A 16,440-nucleotide genomic window follows, 5' to 3' on the forward strand; every position below is an offset into this window, starting at 1 on the left:
TCTTTATGAAACCTGAATCAATTTATTTCATGTCAGAGAGGAGGAAGATAGATAGCTCAGCCTAATCTAATTTGTTCCAGAAATTTGATGTAAAAATGTATTCCAGCATTTATCAGCATTGAAGAAAGGGGGTTTTACACATTAAATACAGAAATGTTATATGTTTCTGTATATATTAATAAAGAAGAGAGGACATAGCAGGAATTTGTCTATACAAAATGTCAGTTTCCATGTATTTCATTTCCAATATTTAGCAGTCATCACTAGATTTTACTTATCTTTCAATCAGATATATAATACAGCATGCAGACTATGACATCAGTATTTGTTTATGAACAAAGATGTTCTTACTATTACTTAGTTTCTTGATTTTTAGGGACAGTGGAAATGTGGATAAATAGACAATACTCGAACTAACGATACATGTTCTTCCTCATCCAAATATTAAAGTGCCTACAAATCCATACACTTAGTATTCTTACAATGTTGCAATTTACTTTTTACAAATTCAGTTTAACACCTATGGATTTACTTGTCCTTATAAAAGAAAATATCTGTTAGAACAGTGATGTGTAAATCCTAGGAAGATCAGTTGAGATTTTTACTTTTTTATCAGACTACATTTAACTTTTCTCAAAAACTTATTATAAAAAAAAAAGAAGACATTAAAAAAGCAAAAAGCAAGTCTCCTGTCTCTGCAACCTGCAGCTCAGGTTTTTAGGAAATCCTACATCACCTTCCAGCATCACATCCCATGTACAACGGTGGCACTTGCTCTCCCTCCCTCGCGCCGTCCTCCTTTCACACCGTGCACCACTGTACTCTGACCAGGAAGAAATTTTGCTGTTTTTTCATTTGTAAAGACACTGGTCGTGCCAGGGTGGGGTCTCCAGTTGGGCTCTACACCCGCTTGACGCTGTTGAGCAGCTCCGTCAGTTCGCTGATGTACTTGATGGTGTACTTCAGGGTTTGTATTTTGGTGAGGGGCTGTCCCCTCTGGCTGTAGATGGGGGGCAGGTAGTTGCGCAGCGTGTGGAGCGCGTCAGCCAGGGTCCTCATCCGCAGCTTCTCCCTCTCGCTGGCCTTCCTCCTGCGCTGGGCAGACATCCTCACCTTGGTGCCCTTGGGCAGCCGAGCCTGCCCGGGGCTGGGCAGGTAGGCAGGGGGGAAGTCCAGGCTGTAGCCCACCAGGCTGCCACCACCGCTGCCGTAGGGGGTCTCTGCTGCTGCTGGGCAAGGGGACGAGGAGTACGATTCAAAGGAGGGTGTTGGGGACAAGCTGTGCGGAGGTGAGATGGAGTGCAGCTCAAAAGACCCAGCAGCACTTTTCCAGTCCCAGGATGATAAGCAGACGGAGTGTTCCGAACCCAAAGCGTCTTCCATATTTATCAGTGTCTCGTGCAATTTGTCCATGCTGGAGCAGCACTTGGGAGAAGCGATGCCCTCTGCCCGCCAGCAAAGGCTGGAGCTGCTGGCTGCAGAGACCTTTTTATGATGGAGGGAGGAAAGTGACAGAGTGGGAACATGGGTTTGGCGCGAGGAGTTCAAAGGAGCGCCACAAGTGCTAAGATGGAAAATGAACTCCTGATGTGCTAGTTTCTTCTCAGTGATAATTATCAACCTTCAGCTAAAAAGCCTTTAAGCTAACGGGTAACAGCAAGAAAGAGGGAAAAAAGATTATCTTCTTGCAACTAAACCAATTAAGGCTGCGCATCTACATTGAGTGTTGCACTGAGGGGATAAGTGGTGAGAGAGGAAAAAGAAAATTGGCCATTTTACAAAACAATTTACAGATGTAAAATTTAATGACCATTAACACAAACCCTGAATCTAAGCTATTGAGCTCTGATTTCTGAGTAACTGAAGGCAATGGCACTACAGCAGTAAATATATGATCTGTGCTGACTGCTGCTGAAGTAGTCTCTCATTATCTGCATCTTAATCATGAAAGTCAAAGATGGTTTGTTAGGATTTGTGTGTGTTATGGCTCTGTGGAATTCTCATGAGATTGCAACTGGATCACTTTGGTTTTCAACAGGAGAAAGGAGGAAAGAACTGCAATGCATTCCCCTGTAGTTGGTAGATTTATTTCCTATCTTAAAACATCAGTGGGAAATCAAAAAGGAAATTGTAATTGTAAACAAAAGCCCATTAAAAATAGGAGAATGTAATTTAAAAGAAGGTCTAGGTAAAAAATTATGCAATGTATTATCTTTGGGCTCAGACAAATATTTTACATAGAAATTCAATTCAAAGTAATATACAGATTATTCATGTGTTACAGAAGACTAGAAGTTACTTCTGTAAAATTTTCTACCTCTAGGAATCTGTTCTTGTGCCAAAAAAACCCTTTTCCAGCCCTAACTCAATGCAACAGTGGTTATATGTTGCACAGTTCAAGTGAAAATGTATAACCTATAAATTAATATAATTAATCATGAGCACTTTTCTTCTCTAGGCTTCAAAACAGCTTACAGTGATGATTAATGTTCTCTATTACTCTGGGGAAATGGGTAAGTGGAGGCAAGAAGGAACTTTCCCCAAATCACACAGCAAAGCATCAGGAGAGCCAGGAAAACTGTTCAAAACTACTGAGCTAGCTCAGCAGCTCTGTGGAGGAGCTCAGCTGCTAGCCATGACTTTGTATTGGCACATAATGGAAGCAAAATATAATATGTAATGAAAAGACAGCAAGAAAGGGTGTCAACCTGGAGGAAAAATAAAAGGAGGATTTATTTTAGAGGTTCCTTCTGTGTAATGGTCTCTGTGTGTGCCATAATCCACTCCAAACAAAGGCAGGGAATGCCTCTGAATGGCATATAGCCAAAGCACACCAAGGTTTTCTGGAATACACCATTTCTTTCTGTTAAATCCTCACTACAGCCGCTCAGGAAGAAGCACAATCTAATGCTCACCATAGTCACTAGAAAGGTTTTTGTGAATTTTTATGAGTTTGGGATCAAAATGTTGAGAAGCATCTTACGGGGCACTTATGGATTTTATGCAGACATAAATAAGAAGGAACCAAAACATGTAGGATTTTCACATTTCAGCCTGGGCTGAGATAGTCTGACCACCATGACATCTACCCCACCCAGGAACTCAGGGCACAGCTCCACAGTCAGGATTGCTTTATGTTTTATAGTTGCCATCATATTCTGAGCTCTGCTTTGGTTCTTCTTTAAGGAAAATGAGCTGACACAGGCACAAATGCCTGCTAAAAATTAAAATTAAGACAAGAAGAATGACAGGTATTTTCTGTGACTTCAGTGAACTGAATGGCTTTTATTGAGCACCAAGACAAGAGTCACAAGGTCAGAAGTTAGACATGAGGTGTGTATATATATATAAATATATTAAAAATACACATATGTATATAAACTGTTCTGCTCAGCAGTTTCGATTTTGGAATCAAACGGTAATTTAATGCAGTCAAATTTAGAATAAAAATTTTCAACAAGTCCTTTGTTTGATGACTATAAACATTGCACATTGCCAGTTAATTTATGGGTAAATCATAGAAAGTGTTACTCAGACACCAAGGGGCAAAATATTTTGTGCATGTCCAAGATGCAATTGCTGTAAATTGCAGGTGAACACAGTCTGATTTCATCTGTGTATTCTTATAGATAGGGATTCAGACGAGATTAGGCAGGGAAGAGGAAGCAAATTGTAGCAATAGCTATATCTTTTCTTATATCTTATGGGTAAATGTTTAGACTGACCAAGGCAGGATATTACAGCAAATAGACAACTACTCTGGTTGCATGAAAAATCACTGGATATTATAAGCTTGTGCTCTTATAAACTGTTACACAGGCAAGAAAAAAATCCCCAGGTTTTTCTGTATTAATAGATAATATGCAGATAATGCTGATATTGAAAACTGCATTGCACTTGTGCATCCTGTTTTATGACCATGATGCTTCCTGATGCTGTTTTAGCTTGGACCCAAGTAGTTATGTCCCAAACACTGCCTAACTGTGGTGCAGGGGATGCCACCAAGGGGTTTACCCATACTAAAGCAAGCTTTGCTGTAACAGTCAAAGAAGGGGCTGTGGCCCTGTTTGCTCTACTGGTATAGATGCAGCTAAAGGTTCTGTTTTGAAAACTAGCCACCCATTTCCACCCACAGACCTCAGGTTCCCAAAACATACTCACATGAAGTTTGACTCAGTTTTGGCCAAATTGGGAAGCTATGTAACATCTCTTCATAGTATTGTACAGGATAAGGCAAGGCTACAGGCTGAATACCACTTTTAGTTTTATATGCCCTACGACCATTTGATGCTCTCCCACTAAAAACCTAAAAAGGTCTAGTGTTTCAAGTGGTCCTTCCTAGAAGGAAATCCATTTAAAAAAAAAAAAAAAAGATAGAAAAAAAAGTTTTGCAATCTTCATTTTATTCCACCTTTTGCAAATGTTAGAAATTTTCACTTGTCAGTAATGTCAAAACATTGAAAAGTAGTGAGATATGAGACTAACACCAATGAAATACGAACTGACAAAAAATGATATTTTCTGCTTGACTGATAGTTTATATTTTCATTTCAGTAATCTATTCTGGTGTATAAAGACTAACATCTCAATCTTCATCTCCTTTAACATGAAAGGTTCCCTGCTTATATTTTTTAATCCATTGCAAGGGCATGGATGCATGGAAGGAACAAAGATTTTTCCATTTATAAAAAAACAAACCACCCATGGAACAGAAAATTTTTAGATCTTCAGGATTTAAATTTAAAATAAGTAGTCCAGATGATATGCTATCCATACGTATGGTAAATACATGCATTTTTTTGCATAGTAATTTACAACTGATCTACTTTTTTTTCCAATGTTAGAATGTGTTTCCACCAAACTGTGAGTTTGGTAGGAGAAACAATCTTGTAACAATAAGTAAAAAATTATATTAGATGGGAAGAATGCAGGCTGAAACTGAGTAAACATAGATAAATGTCTTTAAATAACACTAAGCCCATCACAGTCAGCCTACCCTGCAACCAGGACAGAAGACTAGTCTTATTTTGGTGACAAGAAGCAAATCATACTAATATCCCTGTAGAGCACTTAGATGACAAAGCCTCATCTTGCAGTTTCTACCATAAAAAAAAATTATATCTCCCAAAGCTTTTAAGGTCACTTCATCTCTTATTTAACAAGAGCTCCCCCAAGTATTAGCTGCAACACTGCCTGCTCGCTGTGGAGGTGGCTGTGACCATCCTGCTTTACAGAGGCACAGACAAGGAGTCAATCACCAGATATAAAATGTGCAGTGAGCAGCTGCAGGTCTCACTAACTTCAGCAGACATAGCAGGTGTTCGACACTTCTGAAAAATAGTGTTGAACACCTCTGTTTACACCCAAGCTGGTAATAAAGGAAGGAAAGGATCCACATTTGTTATCCAGAGTCACATCAGCCACCAGACCACGTTTCTCTCCTTTTTAAGGCTTTTCCTCAATTTGAATAGATGCATTTTTTTAGAACTTTTAGACTTTGCAGCTTTTTTCCTGCTTGTGGAAGATGGTTTAATTTGGGTCCAAACTCAATTGAAATAAATAAGACTTCTAAGTAAGCAAGCTGGTCAACAAATTCATACTTTTGAGTTTTTTGAGGTCAATATGCCAAAGAACACAGATGAATAGCCACTTATAATTCCCAGACAGAAAGAAGACAGTAAGCGAATAAGGACTGATTCTGAATCCAGCCCTATGAGAGGGAGCCCACAACACTTACTATAATCAATGAAAACAATGTCTAAATCAGATATCTAATTGTTATTACTGCCTTTGGCCATGCAAGCCTGGGACTATCACAGGAGGAAATGATGTTATTTATTTGTAGTAAGACCAGAAATAGGCTAGTTCTAGTGCTGCAAAAAAAAAATCCTGCCAAACGTTTAAAACCTTTAATGTTCTCAAGGGCACATCTCCAAAATGTCAAACTGGATCTTGCTCATGGAGAAGAAACAGTCAAGTGAATATCACTGATTTTGCCTGGGCTTTTCATAGTGAACAAGCATCTCTCTAGTGTTGGCCTGGCAGGACCAGGACTTATCTATTTCCTTTACATTCTCAAATGTAAGTATTTGATCCTCCAAACAGTGTCAGTCTCCATCTACTGACAAGTGACATCAGCTCCGCAATTCATTTAAAACATCTGATCTCCAAGCAACTGGCTTCCCAGATGAAAAGCCCTACGTGTGGAATTTACACCTACCCACCTTTTAAGTAGAGAGTTTATTACCTAGTGGTTTTCAACTGATATTTAGGAATGTCTTTTTAATACCCCTGTTAACAGAAGTTAAAAGGAGGTTCAACTATGTGGTTGGTCTTTAATGTCTACTGGCTACTTCAGCCAGAAGGAAAGGGCAAAGCTGGGGGAGGAAGGGGAGCCTAATAAGGTACATTTTGCTCAGAAAATGAGAAATAACAGATATTATCAAAATAATAGAGACTGTTTCAGTATGAGAACTTTATTATCACTTAGTGCAACTTAATTGAATCAGCTTTCACACTTGATTTTTAAAATTGTTGCCTGGTGTAAAGATGTGGATATATCTCAGTTTTACATGGGAGTGGTGGAGGGTTACTTGTTGCAAATAGTTCAAGATCAGCAATCTCTCCTTTCCTACCCAAAAGCATCCATTCAAATTCAATAAATTATGAAGTACAATATATTTTATGTGCAAATGTTTCTTATACTCTCCCATGAACAGGGGATGATTGCCTTTGCCATATGTGACATTGGTTTCACAGAGCTTTTTAGAAGACTGGGATAGCACCTAATGGTTTGTACTCTTGCTTTCTTGCTATTACAGTGGACTTTCATGCATTCATTTTGCAGCATGATGAATTTTCCAAAACTAGGTAAATCTCACAAGAAATTCCAATAGCCAGGAAAATTGCATTAAAAGCTCAGTCGTGACTCTTTCTAGTCAAGCTGCAGAGCTGACCTCAGTGTTTGTGAAGGGAGCTATTTTTCAATTGCTGTGATTACATTTCAGCTCAGGCTGTTCCTTTTCATCCACTGAACTTCCTTACCAGTATCTGCTCATTTCTTCCTGCCCTGTGTCCTAGCACTAATGTGCAGAATTGCTGTGTGCTGCTAATAGAAACCATGTTTCATCTCAGCGCTGAATGAGGTTATGCTCTGGGCACAACCAACAGTTCAGTTAAATAATTATAAAATGGACCAATCATCTGGGTCAGACACAACATACCAGGGTGAGACTACAACTTTTATTTAGCTGTTACCTATTTCACATTCTGAAATAATGCACTGTGTGTCTGTTTGAGCACTTTTCAGAGGATGTGGTTAACCTGCAGGCAAGGACCATTGATTCTAAACTGCAATCATAAATTTCTTGGCAAGTTGCTAGATCTTAATATGCCATTCATGTTCATCAGTAGACTGAAGCACTGGCTTGGTTTCTTTTGTGGGATGTAATATTAAAATTAAGTTTGGGGGTTTTTTTGCATTTGCTCAAAATGTTTCCATCAATTTTGCCTAATAAATTAAACTCTGTGTTATAACAGTACAATTGATACATTTGAATAAAATTGTTCACATATTTTATATGTAATGTTACACATACAGAGGTTTTCAGATGGTATCAAAATGGTGATAGTGATTAATATCTTGGACAGCAGAGCTGCCATTCAAAGAGACTTGGACAGATCAGAGAGAATTATCTGGGAGCAGCCTTGGAATATGCAAAGAAAGCAGAAGCAAAGCCCTGTGCCAGCTGGGATAACCCCATGCAGCAGGACAGGCTCAGAGTGATCGGCTAGAAGGAAGATCTGGGAAATCTGGTGGGTTGAAACACTGGGGCAAGTCCAGAGAAGGGTCACCAAGTTGGCCAGGGGACTGGTGAACATGGTGTGTAGGTAGAGGGCCAGGGATCTGGCTTTGCCCAGCCTGGACATGGGAGGGCTCAGGGTAGACCTTACCACTGTCTGCAACTACCTGATGGGAGAGTGAAAAGGAGAGCAACCAAGCTCTTTGCAAAAGTTCACAGTTGAAAGAGGGAGTGAACACAAGTTCTGAGTCTTACAAGCCTTTGACCTTTCAGTGATGAATTATACATATCCTACCGGTGATAGAGGACTCTGGTATTTTTCCTGCCTGATTAGATTTGTGGACAGTTGTGGTTGGGTGCCAAGGGCATGGTGCAGAGGTCTGTATTCTCCACCACCAAAACTCTGCTCCTTTTCTTTGCCTCATGATCAACTTTTATTTTCACCTCTTCTCAATTTTGTACCTTTATTTTGTCCCATCTATCACTAAATATTAATTTTTTTCTGCTCATCTTTTTATTGTCTTTTAATTTTTCTCTCTCCTTTTTTTTTTTAAACAAAGGCTTCATCTACGTTATTTTTCTGTTTCTCATTCTTTTTGGTGCTTCTTGATCCTGACAGTAGAAAATTATGCCTTTTCTTTACATCCCCTGCCCATATAAATCATTTATCTGTCTTTATCTGCTGAGCTGCATGGACAAAGTTAGTGCTAGAAGCAGAAAACAATTATCCACTTGAAACAGGCTTTTCAGAAAGACCAAAGCACAACTTATAAAATAGTTAAAGTAGTAATAGTTACAGTATATAGTTACAGATAGGAGCTCAGTTAAGGTTGTAAAGTTGCAAAAAGTCATTTACTTCAGGTGACTGCTGTTTAGAAAACTCTTATATTGTTTTTACTTTTATTTTGAAACACAGAGCAAAAAACTAAATTCCTGCTAGGAAAACTTACATACAGGCCAGTAAGTCAAACTTATGAATCTATTAAGCCAAACAAAGAGAAGGTAAAATGAGGAGCTAGTTAGAATAAGCAAACCCTGAGCTTGCCTTCACTCAGAGCCTATTTAACTGTGTGCTGCTGCCCACCCTGTTACTCTGAAGGGACACAGACATCTGTTTTGCACCCTGCCTGAGTTCCTGCTTAGTTAATGGTAATTGGGATGTGTAAAAGCCCTGCATGCATGAATAAGCAGGTAGATCTTACAACAGCAGGTATGCAAATCTTGAAGGCAGCTGGTCTTGGCTACGATTCTGCTTTCTTAGGGTCCAGTTTGCTGCAAACCAGGAAAAACAGTAAAGCACTGTCTGTAGAGGCAGAACGATCACGTCGCAATCACAACAGGAAATCAGGTCACAAACGTCCTGCTCTCAATCCTGCTATTATTGACTTGCATGATCACAAAGAGATCCTGTCTTCTGTTCCTGCTCCCCCAAATCCTTTCTTTCCTTAGTTACAGGCTGTGTCAAAGGAAGGATTATCTCTCTGTGGAGATCTTCTCTTCAAATGACAACGTGGTCAACTTAAACTTGTGATACTGTCCTATTACAAAATACTGTGTAAAATGGAGACAGAAAGTAATTAAATCTCAATTCTCTAGGTGATGCTGCTTTAAGCCAGTTTAGGTTTCAGAGAAGTGATTTTCTAAAGTTAATATTGGCAAATGGGTTGTAAGAAAAAGAAAAAGAAAAAACAAAGGAAAAGAAAAAAAAAGAAGAAAAGAAAAAAAAAATCAACAACGAAATGTTGATTTCCCTGACATTGACCTGCCCTGTCAGGCTGGGACGCACATTCATCAGTCTCTTGCTCTTATCTGGTATCTGACATTCTCTGGTGAGTTGAAAGCAAAGCAAAGTAACACAGATGGATGGTGTGCTCTTTTGAAGAGCAAAATGTACCGGGAATTGAATTTTCAAGTACATTCAACGCGAAGTTAACTCTCACATTGAATGATCATCTTTTAAAGGGGAGGAGGGGAGACTCAAAAGGGCTATTGGGGTTTCCCTATTGATGTGTATCCAAAGTAAGATAACATTTACATAGTCCCTGCTACTTTCCATGTACTCCAGACAATGGCTAATCAATACTCATTACACAGCTTTAAAAAGGCTGAGGAGTGTTGAGCCGCATCCTCCCAAATAAAAGCTAGAGCCTGAACCTATTTGGCCAGACACCTCCATCCTTGAGGTTTTCCTGCGATCACACTGGCTGTCCTCCTCCAAGGAACTTAGCAAGCCTTGTCTTCTTTCAGAGGAAAAGCTCAATTTAGAGCAATATCATTTGCTCATGGCACAGGAAGGAACTTAATGCAGGGATTTTTTAATTAGTGAACCCAGACCACCTTAGGAATCAAGTCTGAGATGGGAATGATATGAGGCACTGGCTCACAGACCTGGAATTCATCATTATTATCCAGCAGAGAAATCAGCTTCTTATATTAAATTTGAGACAATCATGAGAGATGCAATAGTCCTGTTTCAAATGTTCAGCTATGTTCCTCCTGGATCCTGAGACTCCCTACTTTTTGAGGGGTCAAATAGTAAAGACTAAGAACATTTTTTATATAACCTAGGGTTGTGTGATTTTTGCTTGCATATTTTCATGGTGCCAGTAATGCTCTGGGCTTTTTTTCCAAGGCTTCCTATTCCAGCCCAAAGATTGCTCTCCTGCCGGAGAGTTTATTTTGTTTTGTTTTTAATAACGCAAAAATTTAAATTGTATTTAATAAATGGTTCCATGGCTGCCACAGTCTTAAGTTCACCTGGTGTCAAAATTCTTGAAGTGTCCTACAGCAAGAAGTTCCTTTCGACAGTCGATTCAGACCTACAGAGGAAGCAAATCTTTACAGCTCAGTGTGCTTTCCATAAGACCCTGTATTTTTTAAAATCTTCCATGAGCACTTTCTCTAGTTTAAAAGAAACTAATAAAAGAAGTTTCAATATAGTTTTTTCTAGTGCTATATAAAAGCCACTCAAATTCAGCAACTGAGTATTTTCTGGACACAAAATGTTTTTTCTAGTGTACATCTTCAGAGTGACTATAAGAGCTGCTTTTGCTACTAGGTCTTCCACCTGGTAAAAGGTGTCTGCCCAGGGGCACAAGCACTGGGGGCGAAAGATCAAAGGCCTATAAATGTGTCAAACTTTCAAATGCAAATCACCTGCCATAACGCTGCTGAGAACAAATCCTTCATTATCACCATTCTGTGAAAGGCTTAAATTAGCCTGAATTGGCTGAAAAGAACAAGGAAAAGAAGCCATTTATCTTCCTGTGAGTTTTATTACCTTTAGATTTATTTGGCTAATGGTTCAATAGCCCACTAATCCGAATATCTGCATAACAGATTCTTCAAATGATCCATAAATAAAATATGTGATCACATAATGTTGCTATTAAAGCAAGGTATGTGACAATAGATTAATATAAGAGTACTTACAATAAGCCACTCTTTGATTGCCAGACTATGAGCTGCTGTGATTTATGCACTAACAATTATCAACTGGCTTCTTAGCTTGAATTACATTTAGGGGAATTTTTTAATGTGCACATCCTAAACTGTGCATTCTCCAGGCAAATGCCATACCCATCTTCATTTTAGGCAGTCATTATTCTGAAAACATTACTTTCTTAAAAGATACTAAGTCTTGGGCTTGCTATAGTTTCAATAGAATATTTGACTAATCTAATTGCCTAGAGAGCAAGAGTTATAAACTCCCACAATTGCACTATACTGGTTAGTATAAGGGGGAATCCTAGGACCCTGTTTTGTTAAACCAACGATTCCAGAGAGGTTTTGTTAAGTGACCTTTGGAATTTGAAAGAGGATATGCCTCTAGCAGAAAGCTCTTGGTCGGGTTGGACAAGGTGTTGTCTGAGGGGAGCTGGGTGAGGACCCTGAGGTCAGTAAGCATCTTCAGGAGGTGTCCTTGGGTGGGTCTGGCAAGACTTCCCAGAACATCTGTGCTGGTAACTTCTATCTACACCAGAGATACTTTGTACCTCATTGGTTCTGCCCTTGGTCAGCTTTTTTACATATTCCTCATCTGGAACATTCATCCTGCTACAGTCAGCTACTTGGGTTATAGTCTGAGTTATATGATAAGTTAAACACAGTATACAAACTGGGGTCTTTTCCCCAGGGGCAAGTAACAGGGTCATGTCAAAGTGGCTCCAAGTTTTGGGTTTCCGTGGTGAAAGTGGCCTGGCTATTGGAAGACGTCAATGGTTGTTGACAGTAATTTTTTCATGGCCTATCAGCACAGAATGTTTGGTCTTGTAGTAGCAAAGTAAAAAAACCCTCACACACAAGTTGCTGGCATCTTACAAGATAAATATGCTATCACAAAGAAAGTGTTGCAAGATAGACACCACTGTTACTAGAAGGAATATAATTTTCTTGATGGATTTGTTCAGTTCTGTGTAAAAATCAAACATTTTCAGTGCTGGAGCCACATACCCATTTTTCATAGTTATATTCTTCAGATTATCAGTGTGGTTAGAGGAATGTTCTCCATAAGACCTCAGTGGTGGGACACAGATAACAGAACAAGCAAAGGACTAGTGGATTTTCAAAAAGTATTTATTAAACAGGTTATGTTGCTATACAGAAATCAGTTTACTACTGGATGCCTTCTAGTCCACTTTTCAAAACACTAACACCAGAGACTACAATGTAGAAGGTGCTGGAATAGAAGTTGCTGGATAAAAGTTTGTTTGGTAAATAGAAACTTGACCTTTGAAGTTGAAAAAAACCTCCACAACCAATCCGAAATGGAAAATGTCATTGTGAATCCTGCTTAGTTTCATAATAATATCTCAGAACCTCTTATCCATGGGATTATTTTAGTGTTTTCTTCTGGTATTGCCAAAAAGAATATTCTTAAATGAGAATATTCTATGAGATTTTATAATTACCATACTAACAACCATAAGTTAGCAACTGACAGTAATACCAGGGGAAAATATAAACATGCCATCAACTGAAAACAGCATTTCTTTGGAAATCACAAACAAAAAATCATGAGGCTACGACTTTTCCCAAATATCTATCTTGCAAATTCTAAGCAATCTGCAAGCAGGGAGATTAGGGATTTTTAGAAATATAAGCAAAGTCTAGGAAACAGTGACATTCTCTTTGATGATGGCATTACAGTAGACATCAGAACAAAGGTGTGTTTATGCTTGGAGATGTGTGGATGCAGACCCATCACCTTCACTTGGGCTTGACGGTAAGAACGCCTACAAATCCCACACATCTCACAATGCCATCTCTCCAAACATCTCCCCCTCATCCTTCTTCTTTCTCCTGCTTTATATACTGAGCATGATGTCATATGGTATGGAATATCCCTTTGGTCAGTTGGGGTCACCTGTCCCAACTGTGTCTCCTCCCAACCTCCCATATACCCCCCAGCTTCCTTGCCAGTGTGGCAGTATGGAAAGCAGAATAGACCTTGGCTCTGTGTAAGCTCTGCTCAGCAATAACAAAATCATCTCTGCATTATCAACCCTGTGTTCAGCACAAATCCAAAACACAGCCCCATATGAGCCACTGTGAAGAAAGTTAACTCTACCCCAGCTTAAACCAGTGTAGCTGGGCTGTACATGCCTCACAAAAACTGATGGTAGGAGCCGTACATGGGGAGAACAGCAGTTTAGCACAGGTTTGTCCAAAGGCAGTGCTGCTGCTCTGCATGTCTTGGGCTTTCCCAGAAGGTTATACCAAAATTGGTAACACAAGTGCTTGGGAATTCAGGATTCATATGCCCTGTGCCACCCCACTGTAGTATGTCCTGCTCTTCTGCTTCCTCTATCTCACAAACTTCTCTGTAATACCTGCAGCACCTTTCTCAGGTTTATCATAATCCCTCAAGGCCAAACCTATACATCTTCATGTACCCCTCCTGCATCTGCCATCTCGTTTGATCTGACTGACAGCCAAAGGACAGTCCTAAGCATCACAGTTTAGGGAAGCACATGTGAGCTGGCTGACCAGCTTACCGTCAGCAAAAGCCACTGCCAATTTCTTTTCATCAGGAAAGCAGGACACACATTAGAAGAAATCAGACTATCCAGCAATTCTGACTGGCAGGTCTGATTTGGTATAGAGGCTATTCAGTAATTAGAAAAACTAGTAACTTGTTAGTCTGGATGAAAAGTCCTACAGAGCCCCAGTACTGTACGTGCACCTGTGGCTGTTGCGCCTGAAGCCCTTTGTTCCATCAAAGTCCAGGTTTTGGGGATTCTGAGCCTGAGATCAGGGCTCTTTCCCACCCAGCTGCAGATCAAGCAGCAAATTTAGCTCTCCAGTGCAGAAGATTCAAAGAAAAATATCAACAACACATTGCAGTGGGCTGAGAGAGGCTTAAAGGCTAAAGCTGCTCTAAGACCTGGCACTCATGTCAGGCTGGAAGACAGACTGAATTCAGCCTGAAACAGGGCCACAAATTTCATGCAGCAGATAAAACCTGGACAGTTTCTAGGGTTATTTGTTATGTGATGTCACTGCCAGGGCAGCACCCATTGGGATGGAGGAAGATAGCATGTAAGGGTTCATCTAGTGTTTGCCCACAAATTTAACCAAAGTAGACCGTGTTCACAGCTCCTCCCACCGTGTCCTAAAGAATACCCATAACTTGCCACAGATCCAAACTTTGTCAAAAATATTTAGTAGGACAACTAACTTAGCCTCGAGCTTGGCTGGGGAGGTGCTCCAGCAGAGCAAACTGCATTGTAAGGTAAGACATTAAAATAACAAATGCTAATGTACATCTACTCTACACTGATATTGAAAAGTATCCCTGGTTAGCTTCTTTTCCTTCATTGATTTTTATTCAGGCAACTAATTAATTTAAAATATCCTTCAGGTGGTTTAGTGTTCTGCTTTCAATGAGCAACATTTTCAAAGGTATGTCCCCTTCTCCAGCTGTGCTCAGTCTCTGAAGTGACAAAAAACTCTCCAGCTCAGTCAAGAGAAATTGGGGTGGGGGGTGGAGACAAGACTTGGGCATAAAGAACTTTTGAAGTTTTATATGTGATTAAACTTAAATTAAATTAAGTTCAGTACAGATAGTAGCTACAAACCAGGATTCATGAGCAAGAAAACTATGCAGAGTGGTTGTCACCCATTGTAATCTTGTTTTCTTGAGACAGTTAGTGTGTTTTGTTTCCTGAAGGAAAAAGCACTAAATCTAGCACCAAATTTACTGTTTTGTCAGTAGCACTTGGGTTTATAACAACTCTCAGTAATATTCTAACTGCAGTTTCCTTTCATCTGCTGATATAATATGGCAGGGTCTAACACCTTTTTAGACATGAAAAGACTATCTTGTCTCAAGTAACAGCTGCCATTAGTCTCTCTCACCACTCCATTTCCAAGCATCTTTCTTGATATAAGAGCACAGACCTAAGCCTGTGCAAATTCTCAAAGTTAAATAAACCCCTTCTGAATTTAAGAAATTTCTCTGTTAACTAGCAAAAGATTTGCATCAAATTTTTCCATTTGTTAAGAGGTTCACACATGTGGATTAATACTTCAATAATCTCTGCCAATCAAAAAATTACTTTGGGATATACAGACATTGAGATGTGTTATTTTTTCACATTGTATTTTTTCTAGCTCTCTATGTATATAGTCTATGTAAACAGCATTTATTTTCCTTTCTTGTTGATTCCCCATGGACCTGAAATAGTGAGTTACAATCCTAAAGAATGCTAAATAAGTACTTCCCTTTGTTAAATTATGCTAAACAAATTTGCTGCATTTATGTAAGGTTTAATACTGTTCATAAGTGGAAATAATATTGCTAAGAGAGAACCTATGGCTCTGCTCTGTACCTTTGCAGGAATCATTCCAGCTAAAGGGATGCCAACATCAGGTAAAGCACTCAGGCTGGTACAGTAGTTGTGCAGAAAACCTTTCAGAAAAGTACTTGTAGAACAATGTGCCCTTTATCTGCCCTACATCCACAGCAGGTATATTTTTATTACTTTAGACTAAGCATTCTGATAGAGCCTATTTGGGCTGGCCAGAACAGATGATAAATGAAAATCTATTCAGGGTCATCAGGCTTATGCATGACACTGATTTATTCTCACGGGCAATTTAACATACTCTTGTACAAATATTTCCTGCAGAACAAAGTTGTTACACCCTCTCAATTTATTTAAACACCATTCTCGCGAGCACGAGAGGTTGCAAAGCAGTGAGCACAGTAAAAAGCTCCAACGAAAAATCATCCCTAACCCTTAGATTGAGTAAATTACATAAAGATGAGAAACCAAAACACTCGAAAAACTGCAATTACCCTTCTGTAACAAATCACAAGTTTAATTCAAGCAACAGTCACCCCCAATGATAAATGTTTTTATTTGCTGCAATCCTAAATAGAGAGAGCAACCCACACAGTTGTTTTCACATCCATTGCTGCTTCTAAAGTAGTGGCAGAAAACTTGCACAAAATGAGGATGCACTGCATATGGAAAAAAATGAAAATTTTCTGCTTCTCATGCTTGAACTGTACTTATGAAACCAAATTAATCTGCCCCACTAATCAGCAACATAGTATTTTTTTAATCTGCAGTTCTTAGTGTCTCATTTCTGGTTTCCATCATCCAAACATGAACTTGTCATAATTCTGTCA

The 16,440-nt window shown here is 39.3% G+C and overlaps 1 protein-coding gene across 1 annotated transcript; it reads right to left on the reverse strand.

Annotated features, from left to right (window-relative positions):
• Positions 1-900: 900 nt before the first annotated feature.
• On the reverse strand, positions 901-1,413 carry MSGN1 (mesogenin 1). The gene has a single exon (XM_009077821.1). The coding sequence runs from the start codon at positions 1,411-1,413 to the stop codon at positions 901-903; it is 513 nt and encodes a 170-aa protein (XP_009076069.1).
• Positions 1,414-16,440: the final 15,027 nt, after the last annotated feature.

The sequence above is a fragment of the Acanthisitta chloris genome, unplaced genomic scaffold (assembly GCF_000695815.1).
Source record: "Acanthisitta chloris isolate BGI_N310 unplaced genomic scaffold, ASM69581v1 scaffold24800, whole genome shotgun sequence".
NCBI classification, from domain to species: Eukaryota; Metazoa; Chordata; class Aves; order Passeriformes; family Acanthisittidae; genus Acanthisitta; species Acanthisitta chloris.

Bases quoted from the DNA above. Each gene is read 5' to 3' on its own strand.
- MSGN1 (XM_009077821.1), bottom strand. From the start codon at position 1,413: ATGGACAAATTGCACGAGACACTGATAAATATGGAAGACGCTTTGGGT.